Below are 14,827 nucleotides of genomic sequence, written 5' to 3' on the forward strand. Positions count from 1 at the left end.
AATCTCTGACACATTGTATACTCATTGCGAGCGGGAATTAATTCTATTGGTTGATCAGATTCAACGGCGCCTTGTAATTGGCCAGTTTAAACTTCTAACTGCTATATTTTGTTTTTGTTGCACACTCATTTAATAACAACGACATGTATGATGGTGTGGAACGCGCTGTTGCTGAGTTGAGCCCCTCACTTTAAGTATAATTTTTTACAGACTGAAACTGAAACAATAGAGACAGTTATATTATGAATTATTACTTTGATAGTTTGGATTTTTTTGCTTACGTTTATTTCCATTGAACTGATGGTTTATTTCCGTTAGATAGGTACTATATTTATTGATATCATTTTTACTATATTTTATTACACTGATTTTGATACTGAAGTTAGCTGTCAGCTGTCAATTTTTTAAATTTTATAACAAATCAATAATAATAAAAAAATGCTTCGGAAAATTTTCACTTGTAATTTTTATTAATTTTCACATGTGGAATTTTTAAATAAAATTTTTTTTAATGATTTTTTCAATAAAAAAAACTTTTTTTTAATTTTTACTCCAATTGGAAAATTTTCATAACAAAGATTAACTAATTAAATTTTTTTCACGTTACAGATGAAATTTTCTTTGTCAAGAATTATTTTACAATCATCTTTAATATTAGAAAATTTTTCAATAAAAAAAAAAAAAAAAAAATTTATGTCCGAACATAAAGGATAATAAAAGGTAAGGTTATGAATCATGCATAATAAAAATATAATAGTTTTATTTTGTATGTCAATAACTTTTAAATTTGTTTTTAATTTTCTTTGTCTTTAATCTATTTTATATGTCAGGTGAAATTGAATTTCTCTTTTTATTCAATTTATATACATAAAAAAAAAACTTCAATAATCTATAAATATTTTAAGATAATATTTATAATTTAAATAATTATTTTAAACGACAAATAAAATTTATAAAGCAAAAAAATAAAGATTCTGACGCAATAATTATATAGTAAAAATATGAAAATTAATTTAGCACATATTTAATAATTTTAAAAATTTTATAGCAAAAAAAAAAGTTATAAAAAAAATTGATATAAAATAAAAAATGGAATTTTAAAAAATAATTTTTTTGATAAATAAAATTAAAAAATTGTTAAATGACTGCTAACTTTAATGTTCATAGTAAAAGTTAATAAATTAATAATGAAATAAAATATCCAGCAGTTGATAAAGTAGACAAAGACACAAGAATAGAGAGTGTCTCCATCATCAGTACGACTCGAGCTTCTGAGATAGAAACAACAAAAGTATATCGTGCTGTAGAACATAACCTAACTTTTTATTTAAATAATTCTTAACAAATAAATTGGTGGTAATTGAATTACGTTAACTTTGCAAGTACATTGATGCACGAGTATACGAATGACAATTAGTGACAATTTACACATTATATAAAAATAAAAAAAAAGTACTAGTTAACAAAAACTCGCTGAAATGGCGAGTACTGAAGAATCTTATGAAATTCATTTGAGAAATAGACTAGGAAAAAATGAGGACAGTGGTGTTGTAAATAGCTTTGGCTCAATGGACATTGGCAGAGGACATAAGTTGCGAAGTGAAACTGATAGTTTTCCAATCATTAATGAAAGGCCTGTTGACGATATTTCTATTGAATTTTTTTATACTCCTCACACATTAACATTATTATTTCTATCAATTAGTGCTGTAATCTACTTTGCCTTTGTCAGGTAATTTTATTATTTATTAACAATTATTAATTAACTATCAATTTAAATAACAATGAAAATTAAGTTAGCTGACATTTAAAAATTTTTAGAATTTTTTTTTTTATTCAAAAATTATTTTAAAAATTACACATGCAATTTTTTAAAAATATTTTTTTGTTGCAATTTAATTATTAAAAAACAATCAAAAAATTAAAAACGTGGGCTAACTTTATTATTATTAAATAATACTCAAGTTAGTCGTCGTCAGCTGTTAATTTAAAAAATTTTTTAAATAAATTAATTACAATAAAAAAATGCTTCCAAAAATTTTCACTCATATTTTTTATTAATTTTAACATGTGAAATTTTTTAAATAAATTTTTTTTTTAATAATTAAATTGCTATCAAATAAAAAAAAAAATTATAACAGTTGAATTATTAAAAAAAAATTTTATTAAAAAATTTCACACGTTAAAATTAATAAAAATTTTTAGAAGCATTTTTTTATTATAATTTAATTATTAAAAAAAAATTAAAAAATTAAAAACGTTGGCTAACTTTATTATTATTAAATAAACTTTAAGAATTATTAACAATCTTGTATTTATTTTAACAGAGACAACCATGACGTTGATGACAATTTATGGGCTGGAATTTTATGTGTAATATTTTTTTTCCTGATAATATCAGTGTTGACATTCCCAAATGGACCATTTACAAGACCACATCCAGCTCTTTGGCGAATTGTCTTCGGCTGCAGCGTTCTTTATCTCATGTTTCTACTATTCATGTTATTTCAAAGCTACGAAACTGTCAGAAAAATACTCGTGTGGGTAGACCCAGGTCTAGCAGCGTTTCACATTGATATGGACAAAGAATATGGAGTGAACTGTTCAGACATTACCGTAGAAAAAATTTGGAATCATCTCGATATATTTGCCCTAGCACATTTTCTCGGTTGGGTATTTAAAGCCGTACTTGTTCGTCATTTAGGATTACTCTGGGCCACAAGTATAATGTGGGAGTTAACAGAAATGGCATTCGCACATTTATTACCAAATTTCATAGAGTGTTGGTGGGACGCTGTTATTCTCGACGTAGCAGTGTGCAATGCACTTGGTATTTGGGTTGGCCTGAAAATATGTTCAATCCTAGAGATGCGAGAATATAAATGGGTCAGTATACGCGACATTGAGAGCACATCAGGAAAATTAAAACGTGTTGTACTTCAATTCACACCAGCAAGCTGGACTTCTGTACGGTGGTTGGATCCTTACTGTACATATATGCGCTTTGTTGCTCTCTGTCAGCTAGTTATTTTTTGGCAGATATCTGAACTCAATACCTTCTTTCTAAAGCATGTTTACGAATTTCCACCGTCACATCCTTTTGTCGTGAGCCGATTAGTTCTTGTTGGCGTTATTGTTGCACCCTCTGTTAGGTAAGAGCTTTATTTATTTATTATTATTAGTCTATCGATTTATTTTATTAAAAAGCTTATGTACTAAAGATAAAATTCATTTAATTATTCAATAGTAATTTTTTATTTGTTTTAAAACTTGGTAATAAAACCAATAAGTCAATAATTATTGACTATTCATAGTTTTGTTATTTTATTACGAAATGTCTGAATGTCTCAGCTTTCCGTGAAAAAATTATCTGATATCAGATGAATTTTACACGGGTTATCAATTAATTAAAATATTTATTTATTACATTATAATTTCCATTGATTTAGGCAATATTACATGTATGCTACGGATCCGACATGCAAACGAGTTGGTACTCAGTGCTGGGTGTACGGTGCGATAATGGTAACCGAAGCATTACTGTGCATTCGTCATGGTGCTGAACTTTTTGAACGAACTCAGGCTGTGAATATTATAGTTTGGTTACTATGTCAAACATTGATATCAGTTTTATGTGTCTACGGCTGTGTTCTTTGGCATCAATACTTTGAGGTATATACTGTTTGTAATCAATTTTTCACACCACCTATATTGCGTTTACTTTTTTTCTTTTATTCTAATTGTTTTATATTCAGTTACTAACTTTGCTAAAACTATTTATGTATTTTTCTGTGCATTTGGAACGTGATTTTTTTTTACAGAAAGGGAATAGCGCATTGACGCGGGACATTACGCCCACAACACCGGAATCATCTGGTACATAGTTTTTAAATAAATTAATTTTTTTTTTGCTTCCTTTTTTCGTTTAAATTTGGGTGCTTAAAAAAATTAAAAAAAATTGTCAGTCATTGGACTGAGTTTGGTAATTATTTACAAATGCGGTCAATTCATGCTGGGCTATGTTAATTTTTTTTTTAATTGTTCGTTTTTTTATGTACTTAAAAAAAAAATATATATCAAAAAAAGGTAAAATATAAATTTTTAAATAATTTAGAAAATATATATAATATCAATTAAAAACGTTCAACATTTTATTCAATTAAAAATTATATTAATTTTTTAATTTTAATTTTTTTTTTACGAAATTTCTATTTGAATTTATTGATATATTTTTTTTTTTTTTTTGAAAGAAACAATTCAAAATGAACAATGAACAATTAAAAAAAAAAAAAAAAAAAAATTTATAAATTTTTAAATTTTAAAAGTAATTAAAGTTTTTTTTAATACTGTTAAGTTACAAAAAAATATTTAACATTTATTTAAAATAATTTTATTTATAACATTTATGACAGTCTGATTAATTTTTTTTTTATATAATTTCAGGAATCTTGGAAGACACTAAAAAACAATCTGTGGACCGTCCTGAAGATAAGAAAGAGCTGTAGAGATGGACAAACATTTTTTTTAAATAATGTAAAATAAGTAAAGGTTGATTTAAGTCAATTTTTCTAGTCGTACGACCTGATCACTACGAGCCGCGCTCAAGTTCGTAAATCTGCCATAAATACTATATAATAATAATAATACATTAAAACAAAAAAAATATTAGTAATAATATTAAAAGATTTAACATGTAACGTTGAGTTTAAAGATGTTGATTACACTCACGATTTTGCTGTGTTGAACAAATAATCATGTGTATGATTATGCAGTTTCAATTACTACGCTTTGGTACTCGAGTTTTGGAAAAACACGGCATGAAAAGTTTGGAAGTAATTGTGAACCTTCCGGACAATTCCATAACTCGCCAAAAGCTTTATTATTTGTTGCAGTAGCATAAATTTGCACGCGACTTGGTAGAATTGTATTTTCATACAAAGAAATTAAAAACTTCGGCATTGATATCTTTGTACAGTATGACTAAAAAATATTAAATAGTATCAATAATTAGTAATCTTAAGATAATTCTAAATGTCATAAGTTAAAATTAAAATGAGTTGTAAAAGCTTTAAAATCAATCTTATCAGAATTATTAATTGTAAAATTTTCTTCTAATTCTTCAGGTCAGTTTTTCAATTCGAGATAAAATTTTATCCCAGATTGAAAAATTGGTCCTTCCCCAACAATTTCTTAAAAAAAAAAAAAATAAATAAATAAAAAGAATCTGTTTATTTCATCAATAGGAAAATGCTCACTAAAAATTGTTATAATAAACTTTAAATTAGTTGCTAATTAATGTACATAATTAATTTATGTAGATAGATACATCATGACATGACAATCGATTGCTTTTAATCCGGCATTGAAATAATTAGCATAAAAATAAATATATTTATGCATTAAAATATAACTAGGATTGATTTTAGAAGCTTACTGTTGTCTTCAATTATTAAAATTAAATAAACTGAGTTAAACTATTTTTTACCTGAGCGTAAGTGAGATAAAAAAGCTGATCGATATTTAAGTTTAACCAGGGTAATAGCTTCGCAGAAGTTGATCCAACTCTAGCCAAAGTATCGTGGGCAAGTTTAATGCCCATAGCGTCAGATAGTCGAGAATTTAGAGTCAATTGAGGCATCTAATAATATCATTAAAGATTATTTTATTAATTGATAAACATAATAATTAAGGGGCACTTAAAATCCTGTCTTAATTAAAATAATTAAGAGAGAATTTATTTGATTTTCACAGAATTTTTAAGAGCAGATTTAATTGGGCACTTTCGGCCATATTTTGAAGTTTCAGCGGAAATGCCCAAATTAAGCTTCTGCTAAAAAATTTTATGGAAATCAAATAAATCCTCTTTCTCCAAAATATCTCAAAAAATTCTCAAACACAGCTCCTGTTAAAAGCGGAACTCAAAATTCCAATTTTAATAGGTTCTTCACGGAAGTTACATTTTGAGCCAATGCCATTTTTCGACATTACTCGATGAAATGAAAAAATTTTCTTAAAATTATTTTTTTTAAATTTCACACAGATTGTGCCCCTTAAACAAGTTCGATAAGTAAAGTAGTTAGTGTTTTAATGTACAATAATAATAATAGTTTGGATAATTGTTATATTACCATAAAACGAATGTGTTGATTGTGAGATGAAAGTATCATATGTATCGGCTCTTGAAAAAGCGATTGATTTTGACAATTAACATAGTCATCGTAATTTGTCTTAGTAAAGACATCATCGATAAGAGCGAATGGAGAATCACGTGTTCCATTCCAGTATTTTATTCCTGTGAATAAAAAATAATTACAATGATTAACAATTATTATATATTTGTAGATCCTTATTTTTTTTTTTTTTTGCTTAATTTCTCTTTAAAACTACTGTGTACTTATTTTAATTAAATTGTAAAATATGTTTCTTATTTAATACATAATAAGTAAATGATAAATTTTTATTTTACCATTTGGGTCGAAGCAATCAGCTATTTCACGAGCTATGAGATTTCCGATGTTTGACAAAATTAAATAGTCAAACGATTGATCATATTTTTGTATTAATGGCCAGTTAATTGCACCTAAAGGTATGAGAATTAGATTTAAACTATACAATGTTTTAGGCGTTGATTGATAAGACTTTGCAAAATATGTCCAGCTAGAAAAAATAAGTAGAGAAAATATATTAATTACATAGATGTTAACTCAATAGGATTTTTTATTTGTTTTTAAAAAATTTTTTTTCTATTTTAAAAGTATAAAAAATTATCGTTAAATTTTTTCTTTCTCAGGGAATTTATGCAATAATTTTTTCATAGAAAAAATTTTATTTAAGCTACGATTAAATGTAATAATTAAAAAAAAAAAATGTAAACTTACATTTGCTCTGGATTATTTGGATTGAGCTGTAAAATATTGTACATTTCACGTCTATAATTTTTCATTAATTCTATTGTGTTGTTAAAATAATCATCCGTTAAATGTAATTTTAAATTACTGTTAAAGTAAGCAATATCTGGAATAGATAATTTTAATCCTTCTAATTTTTCAATCAATTGATAACGACCTTCCACCGCAGCCCATTCTGAATGCTCAAAATTTATTTTCAATGTGTCTTTTAATTCAGTAAATATTTTTTGAATCTATAAATAAATTAATTTTAAAATATTGTAATTTTAATTTAAGAAAAAAAAAAAAAAGCGACTAAAAATTTTTTTCTATTTTTAATTTATAAATTTTGCTATTTTAGAAAAAAAAATTTTAGTAAGTCTAGTCACTTATATTTTTAAAAATTTAGCCGCTTTATTTTTTTTGTAAATATATATTTCTTTACCACCGAATTTATATGATCAAGTTCATTTTTTGAGAATGAAGAAATGTATAAAGATGAAGTTTCTTTTGGTAAATATTTCATAGCATTAATAAAACAGTTTTCCTCTGAGTCTTTTGATGATTTCATTTCTACTAACTGCAATGTAAATTATTATTAATATAATTTTTTTTTTTTTTTAAATATATTAATATTTACTTACTTCGTTGTATAAATTTCTGGCGTATAGTCCAAGAAGTGCGTTATTTAATTCTCGCAAATGCATTCTACTAAATTGTTCTAAAGTATTTAAAACACGAAATAGATTCTCTTTAAAATATATTTGTATTTTGTCGTCAGATTTTAAAGTCATTCCAGTGGTACTTGAAATCAATTGAGTCCAATTTAACTAAATAAAAATAATTTTTATTATTATAATAAAATGTTGAAGTTAAAAAAAAAATAATTTATTATTTAAATAAATTACTAGTAATTAAGTACTTACTAAATTTAAGTGATCTTCCAAATCACTGAGAGTTATGAGATCGTAATCTTTAGATTTATAAGACGCATTAATTTCACTCTCCGGCGGATAATTCTAAAGCAAATAAATGTAGTAATTATTTTTAATAAAAAATTAGTTATAAATAATAATTATAATTAGAAAATATTTATCTATTTAATTTTATGATAACTAGCAACCTTGCAGTCACTATTCGTGAACTATGAATAAATAAAATTTAGCTTTATTAAATAATAAATTTTGTTAAATTGCACTGTACTTTCTTAATTATTGATATTTTTAAAGATATAAGCTCATTCTGATGTTACACTCATCAAGAGCTTTCATTTGAGTACCACATGCTTTTTCATATATTTTCATATATATATATATATATATATATATATATATATATATATATATATATATATATATATATATATATAAATATATGAAAAATTGATGTAGGTATTCAAATGAAAGCTGTTGATGAAGTGTAACATCGGGATGAACTTATATCTTTAAAAATGTCAATAGTTCAAGATACAAGGCCATTTTATAATATAACTATCCTGGACACAAAATTTTTATTATTCTCTTAATAATATAGATAATTTAATTTTTTTGTTACCGATATCAAAGCTTTGATTATTTGGTGATGTATATCAATAGATATTTCATTGATATATTCAGTTACATTGTCTGAATTGGTGAATTCTTCAAAGATACCGAATGCTTTCAGCGCTCTAGTAACAGAGTTGCCTAACTCTCTTGTATTGTTCTGTAAAAAAAAAAAAAATAGTTCACAATAAAAAATTGAATCCAAATGAAATAATTATTTTTCCTTACTTTGCAAGATTTATAATTGTTATAAAGTTTATCTAGATCTATTTCATCAGATAAGTTATCAAGATCTTCAATACAAGGTGTTTGATCAAAATATTTTGATAAATTATCCGGTGGTTGAAGACTGAGAATAAATTCTTGAGGATTCATTTCATTCACATCTGGCACGATGTCAAAAAGTATCGGGCTAAAAATAATTAAAAAATAAATTTTTTTAAATGATTAAAATTAATAAAAATAAAAAATATTTTTACTTGTAAAGAATCATATTGGAAATTAATTGGGTCAATTCAAAATTCTTCGGCCAATCTGATGCAGTATAAAATGTCCCGATGCTCTTCAAAGTTTCTTTAGCTGAATAATTCAAACTGTATCAATTTATTTTTAAAAATTTTTTTATCAAAAAAAATTTTATAAAATAAAAAAAAAATAAAAACCTTGAACAATTCTTTGATTTTTATTTAAATATTCATCGTATCCTAGGCAACTATTGACATATTTTATAAAAGTAAAGTGCTCTGGATGATGCATTGAGTTTTTCATTGAACCTAGAACCAAAGAAATTTTTAATTAATTAAAAAAAAAAAAATCAAAAACGATTAAGGAGGTATTTTGGTCTTATTAATTGCCTTTTTTTTTCAGCACTTAAAAAAATGACCTGAAATTAATTTCATGCTTCTGGACCAGATTACCCCCTTAATATAATTAGTAAAAAAAAAAAATACAATAAACCTACTTTTGATTTTCTTCAATACTTGCATAGACAAATCAACATTATTAATTTCAGGATCAGCTTCCATGCCGCCGCAAGCATATTCGTAAAAATCATCGCAAGGATTCGCCGAGTGATTAATATAAGATAAAATTTTACTCGATAATTGTTTGCATTGCCCTGACATACATACTGGCAGTTCTTCTTTTGATTTAAACGTGGTTGTTTCCAAACCTCTCGAAGCTAATTGATTTTCGTCATTCATGACACCGTTTTGCGTTGTAAAAACTGTTGGATTGTTTGAAGTAGGCGATGAAAATTCCAATTGAGTAATTTCTTTGGTAAATCTAAATGTTTCTGATGAATCACCTGCAGTTGATTTTGTTTCTTCATTTTCTGGCGAATTTGTGGTAGAATTTGAATCCAGCGCGTCACTCGTGAAGTCAGTTTTGAAATACGAGAAGGTAAGGTGGGTAAGAAAACTGTATCCTCCTGAAGTTGATGGTGATACACTAGTATCTTCATCTAGATTATTTTCTGTACTCGAAAAAATTGTAGCTTCACTCATTTTAATTGAAGAATCTTCGGGAGAGTAACTTGTGCTTTCTGAAGTTAATTTATCGTCTTCACTAACAGGAGATTCTGAAAATTCTGAGGTGTATTCTTCGCTGGTTGTTGGTAAGTCTACTGAAGAAGATGAAAATCCTAAAAAGATGTAATTAGATTCTGAAGAAGCTTCAATATTATCAACAGGCAACGAACTAGTTTCTAACGCTTCTAACGAAGACGATGAAATTCCAATAGTACTGTCGTAAGAAGCTGTTGAAGTTTCAACATCAAGAGGCGAAGAACTAAATTCTTCTGGAGATGACGAAAATCCAATATTATCATTAGATATTGATGAAGATTCAATATCAATCCAAGAACTGCTTTCTGATAATTCTGATGAAGATGTTGAAAATCCAAAACTTTCAGAACTACTTTCAAACTCTTCAGTTTTCTTATCTTCTTTGGACGAACTCGTAGAAGTTAATAATTCTTCTAATCTTTCAAACTTAGACTCATTGTCGGTTTCAAATTGTTCAATAGACTGCTAAAAAAAAATTAAATAATTAATAAATTTAAATAATTAAAAATTTGACTATTAAACTTACTTCTTCTGCTTTGTAGTCGATGTTTGAGCCTTTCCAAGGCCAAGTTGCGAGAATAATTATGATACACATCATAACGAATAAAATCATGGTAATAATACAATTTTTATAAGATTGGTCATTATTTTGATGTGTATTAGGCTTTTGTGTCACTTCATACGACCCCGATGGCATTTTGTAGATTTACTGTGGTCAAAAAGTTAAAGGTAATTATTTACAAGTGGGTTCAAACCCATTTTCTAATGGAATAATTAACTAATCAACTGTTTCGCATAATAATCTTGCAGGGGATGCAAAAACGAATCGATTGGTATATAACAATCATTAGAAATAAATTTATCAATACTTAATTTAAAGACTAGCACAAAATTCTATGTACTTGTTAAAATTGTGATAATCAATTTTTTTTTTTTTTTTTTTTTAATTGTTTATTTTTTATATATTTAAAAAAAAATATATCAATAAAATCAAATAGAAATTTCGTTAAAAAAAATGAAAAAATAAAATGCTTGACCCCACTTGTAAATATTTACCAAGTTAATATTATAATGTAAATACCTAGTAGCTGTACAGGAAAGGTGCACAACAATACGTGATGATAGACTAAATATTATCATAAAACGAGTTTTGAGACTTTTAAAGCGGATGTGGTTTAGATAGTGACTTCCTTGCGATACTAAATATTATCGACATAATTGTATAATTACTCTTTAAAAAATAAAATACAATGGAATTAAAGTAATACTTATTTTTTTTTATAAGTTAATATAATATATATATATATATATATATATATATATATATATATATATATATATATATTATTATTATTATTATTTACAGTAAAATTATCACAGATATGTAAGCTAAAAATGTTGCTATTGTAAAATGCATCAATTTGCGTACATTGCACACTTAATGGCGATGACTATTTTTACTACAAATTAACGAAAAATCTATTATTAATAATAACATAGAAAATTCTAATATATTTTTTAAAAAATATTATTGTTTAAAATTTTATCATTAACTGATACAAATAGATTATTGTATCGACTGAAAATTTATTTCAGCTGCCATATCTTTTTCATTGTCTTCAATTTTTTTAATAACTACTTCTTCTTCTTCTTCTTCTTCATCTGATGAATCTGATTTTATTAAACTATTAATTGAATTCATATCTTCTAAAATGGTGAAATTTTCCATCATATTTTTTTTACTTTGTGTTTCTTCAACCTGTAATTATAATCATTAATTAATTTAATTAGGTACAGGTACCTAATAAATAAATAAATAGTTGTTGTATATATTTATAAACATACCGTTCGTTTATCAACTTCATCAGTTTTTAATTTCTCCTTATCCGTAACCGTAAGTCCAGCAGTTGTAGATTTAGTTACCATTTGTCGCTTTGGTGTCGGTTTTCTTGGTTTAAAAGTGCCGGAGGCTTTTCGAGGTAATTGTGAGCTTGTATATTTTTTTGTTTCAACAGTTTGATTGCAATTATGTGTACTTAATATATCTTTATTTTTAAATGTCTGAAAATAATAAATATGTTCAATAATAAAAAATATAATTTTTTATTATAATAAAAAATTAAAAAAAAATTGTACCTCTGAGCAAACGTCACATTTGAATATATGTTTACTCATTTCATGATGTTTTATTGCTTGAGCACGATTAAAATCACGATTGCATTGAGTACAAGTAAATCGTTTGATATTACTGTGTGTAAGAAGATGCCTTTTGAGTTTATCAGGCCGTGAAAATTCACTCATGCAACCGAGATATCCGCGGAACGGGCATTTCAATCTTTTACTAAGATCATGAATCAGCATATGACGTCCCAACCGATCTTTGCGTTTAAATCTTGCTGGACATTGAGGGCAAATAAATGGAGTTTCTTCACTGTGAATAAGTTTATGATTGGCAAGATATTGCTCCGTTTTGAAAGCTTTACCACAATCTTCACAGGCAAATTTAGCTGAAGATACATGAGTTTTGAGATGTCGCCGCAAAAATCGTTCAATAAGAAAACTTTTACCACAATGGGGACATGCATAATCGTGTGTCGTAGTCTCAGTATGATGTTGAAGCGCTTCAAGATTTGAAAATGATGATTTACAAACAGTACAGCAGTAATATTTTTCAGTTGTCTTCTGTTTTTGGACAGAGTGGACATACTGATGAAGACCAAGATCTGAAAGTGTATTAAATACTTCGCCACATACATGACAACGATATTCTGAGCGTTTATGACTTCTTGTGTGCTCGAGAAAATCATCTAAGTCAGCAAACATCATACTACAACTGCTCTGTACGCATTTGTATACTTTCAATGTCATATGTGATACTATCAAGTGACCTTTTAGTGCTTTGTACGATTCAAATATTTCTTTGCAAAATTGGCAATGATAAGTACGATCAATACTTCCATCAGGTGGTGCCTGAAGATAAACAGAAACGAATAAATTTATTTTTTTTTTTTAATTAAAATTATTGTTAGCAAAGTTTATTAAATATAAAAAAATCCGTCTATCATTATTCGGGGATTATAATTACCTCTGGAGGTAGCGAATGTATGGCTGTACCGGGCCATACTTTGTGCGATGACATGTGTTTTTTAACATTCGACTTCTGTGCAAACGCACGTCCACAAACAACACACTGATAAGGCTTCTCTCCTGTATGAGAACGTTCATGTTGCTGCCAATAAAACTTTTTAGCAAATTGTTTGTGGCAGTAATTGCACTTGTACTGTAATAATTCATCAAATACTTAACATAATTTTTATTTTTTTTTTAATCAACTTAAAATTTATATTTAAATTAAAAAAAAAAAAAAAACAACGAGGGTTAAATCAGCTGTCAAGTACCTTTAAATTTAATGGTGGATTGGTATTATCTTGACTTTCTAAACCATCTACAATATCATCCATAGTATTATTATCAATTGGCACAATTTCATTAGGAGAAACATCATAACCAACATCATCCTGACACGCTGTGTCACTTGTTCGTGACTGGTGTACATCGTTACTATCATCTTTCAGCAAATTATCATCGGATATCAATGACGGCGCTGTGAAGTTTTCAAGATTTTCAGTATTGAGAATAATTGGTACTCCAAACTCAGCATCTGCTGTGAGATAGCTCGAGTTTTCTTGATCCATACTGAGCAAAAGTAACTCAATTAGTAATTTTTAATAAAACAAAATACTACACGGAAAAAAGTAAACTGTAAAGAATAAGATTTTAGTGTTTTAAATGGTAATTTTTAACAATTAATCATTACTTATTACAGTTTAATTTTTTCCGTGTATATTTTAAATATTTTACCTGAACAACATGTCAGATTCTTCAAGTATTATCGGCTCGGTGAGTTGATTAGTTTGGATAAATGTTTCTGTCGGATTGTACTGAGTAGTAGGATCTTGACATGGATCCTCATTGTGTACTTGTACTTGACTATTATCACTTATTAAATACTGACTTATATCAACAGTCTGTTCTTGTTTTTTTATATGCGATTTTTTGTGTAACAAAAACATGTGCAACGACGTGAATTGACATTTACATTTACCACATTGAAAAATGTCCTCTTCATCTTGATCTATTCCTTTATTAATATCAATTAATATTTTTAATTCACCAGCTAAATAAAAGAGATTAAAAATTTTACCTGGTTGTTCGATATCTGGCATGAGATTTTGTGATTCGAGCAATGATTGTACAGTAGAACTGTCCAGAGAGACGCCTGAGAATAAAAAGAAATGGTAAATATTTTATTGATAAACTTACAATATATTTAATCAATATTTTATTAAAAAAAATAATAAATTTTACTGTTAATTTGTTAAGTTAGCTAACCCTATTATTTATATTTGAATTATAAATTTACCTGATAGTGCATCAAAAATAGACTGTGCCATTTTAAAATTTATTTGTTTATTTTTCTTAACAATACTTTAGCATAATAATTGATAATTACTCCTATAATTATAGTATATCTTTAAAATAATAATAAAAAGTATTATTTATTGCTTGTAAACATTACTAAACACTTGACAATGTTTTCACATACTGATACTGCTACTGCGCGCTACCTTTTTATGTATCTTCTTCTTTTTCACCTTTTTCTATCGGGCACCAGAGTAAAGACTCATTTTCATTTAAAAATTGTTCACTGTTTCATAATACTGAAGTTAGCAATCAGCTGTTAATTTAAAAATTTTTTTAACAAATTAATTATAATAAAAAAATTCTTCTAAAAATTTTCACTTATAATTTTTATTAATTTTCACATGTC

The 14,827-nt window shown here is 26.4% G+C and overlaps 3 protein-coding genes across 7 annotated transcripts; 1 reads left to right on the forward strand and 2 right to left on the reverse strand.

Annotated features, from left to right (window-relative positions):
• The first annotated feature begins 1,249 nt into the window (after window positions 1–1,249).
• L(3)77cdf (phosphatidylserine synthase 1 homolog l(3)77CDf) lies at window positions 1,250–4,767 on the forward strand. 2 transcript variants are annotated; one of them, XM_074239684.1, is made up of 5 exons: window positions 1,250–1,732; window positions 2,328–3,152; window positions 3,450–3,672; window positions 3,822–3,876; window positions 4,444–4,767. In XM_074239684.1, exons 1-5 carry the CDS (start codon window positions 1,479–1,481, stop codon window positions 4,503–4,505), a joined length of 1,419 nt encoding a protein of 472 aa, XP_074095785.1. In that variant the 5' UTR covers window positions 1,250–1,478; the 3' UTR covers window positions 4,506–4,767. The 2 variants fall into 2 exon arrangements, with proteins under 2 accessions (XP_074095785.1, XP_074095793.1); XM_074239692.1 differs by lacking the exon at window positions 3,822–3,876.
• On the reverse strand, window positions 4,486–11,218 carry LOC141525036 (membrane metallo-endopeptidase-like 1). 3 transcript variants are annotated; one of them, XM_074239298.1, is made up of 16 exons: window positions 11,078–11,218; window positions 10,523–10,705; window positions 9,393–10,461; window positions 9,094–9,204; window positions 8,911–9,010; window positions 8,660–8,843; window positions 8,442–8,591; window positions 7,814–7,906; window positions 7,532–7,717; window positions 7,333–7,467; window positions 6,879–7,141; window positions 6,467–6,657; window positions 6,129–6,292; window positions 5,486–5,638; window positions 4,729–4,980; window positions 4,486–4,627 (listed from the first exon to the last, which is right to left on the reverse strand). In XM_074239298.1, the coding sequence occupies exons 2-15, from the start codon at window positions 10,691–10,693 to the stop codon at window positions 4,765–4,767; spliced, it is 3,186 nt and encodes a 1,061-aa protein (XP_074095399.1). In that variant the 5' UTR covers window positions 10,694–10,705; window positions 11,078–11,218; the 3' UTR covers window positions 4,486–4,627; window positions 4,729–4,764. The 3 variants fall into 3 exon arrangements, with proteins under 3 accessions (XP_074095399.1, XP_074095416.1, XP_074095408.1); XM_074239315.1 differs by lacking the exon at window positions 4,486–4,627 and having other exon boundaries at window positions 4,765–4,980; window positions 9,393–9,656; window positions 9,738–10,461; XM_074239307.1 differs by lacking the exon at window positions 4,486–4,627 and having other exon boundaries at window positions 4,765–4,980; window positions 9,393–10,458.
• Window positions 11,219–11,377: 159 nt separating this feature from the next.
• On the reverse strand, window positions 11,378–14,641 carry LOC141525174 (uncharacterized). 2 transcript variants are annotated; one of them, XM_074239559.1, is made up of 8 exons: window positions 14,420–14,641; window positions 14,201–14,275; window positions 13,858–14,131; window positions 13,395–13,692; window positions 13,082–13,276; window positions 12,133–12,966; window positions 11,842–12,057; window positions 11,378–11,755 (listed from the first exon to the last, which is right to left on the reverse strand). In XM_074239559.1, the coding sequence occupies exons 1-8, from the start codon at window positions 14,448–14,450 to the stop codon at window positions 11,564–11,566; spliced, it is 2,115 nt and encodes a 704-aa protein (XP_074095660.1). In that variant the 5' UTR covers window positions 14,451–14,641; the 3' UTR covers window positions 11,378–11,563. The 2 variants fall into 2 exon arrangements, with proteins under 2 accessions (XP_074095660.1, XP_074095651.1); XM_074239550.1 differs by having other exon boundaries at window positions 11,379–11,755; window positions 13,858–14,137; window positions 14,420–14,640.
• Window positions 14,642–14,827: the final 186 nt, after the last annotated feature.

The sequence above is a fragment of the Cotesia typhae genome, unplaced genomic scaffold (genome assembly GCF_013202065.1).
Source record: "Cotesia typhae breed Kobodo isofemale line unplaced genomic scaffold, CoteBio_Ctyphae contig_11, whole genome shotgun sequence".
In the NCBI taxonomy this organism is placed as follows: domain Eukaryota; kingdom Metazoa; phylum Arthropoda; class Insecta; order Hymenoptera; family Braconidae; genus Cotesia; species Cotesia typhae.

What these genes read in the sequence shown, in the direction of transcription:
- LOC141525174 (XM_074239550.1), bottom strand. Translation starts at nt 14,450, where the DNA reads ATGGCACAGTCTATTTTTGATGCACTATCAG. An exon ending in GAATCTGACATGTTGTTCAG is followed by an intron (nt 13,693 to 13,857) that starts GTAAAATATTTA and finishes ACTTTTGCTCAG; the next exon opens with TATGGATCAAGAAAACTCGA. An exon ending in ATCCACCATTAAATTTAAAG is followed by an intron (nt 13,277 to 13,394) that starts GTACTTGACAGC and finishes GAATTATTACAG; the next exon opens with TACAAGTGCAATTACTGCCA.
- LOC141525036 (XM_074239298.1), bottom strand. Translation starts at nt 10,693, where the DNA reads ATGCCATCGGGGTCGTATGAAGTGACACAAAAGCCTAATACACATCAA. An exon ending in CCAGAAATTTATACAACGAA is followed by an intron (nt 7,468 to 7,531) that starts GTAAGTAAATAT and finishes TTTACATTGCAG; the next exon opens with TTAGTAGAAATGAAATCATC. An exon ending in TTGATCATATAAATTCGGTG is followed by an intron (nt 7,142 to 7,332) that starts GTAAAGAAATAT and finishes ATTTATTTATAG; the next exon opens with ATTCAAAAAATATTTACTGA.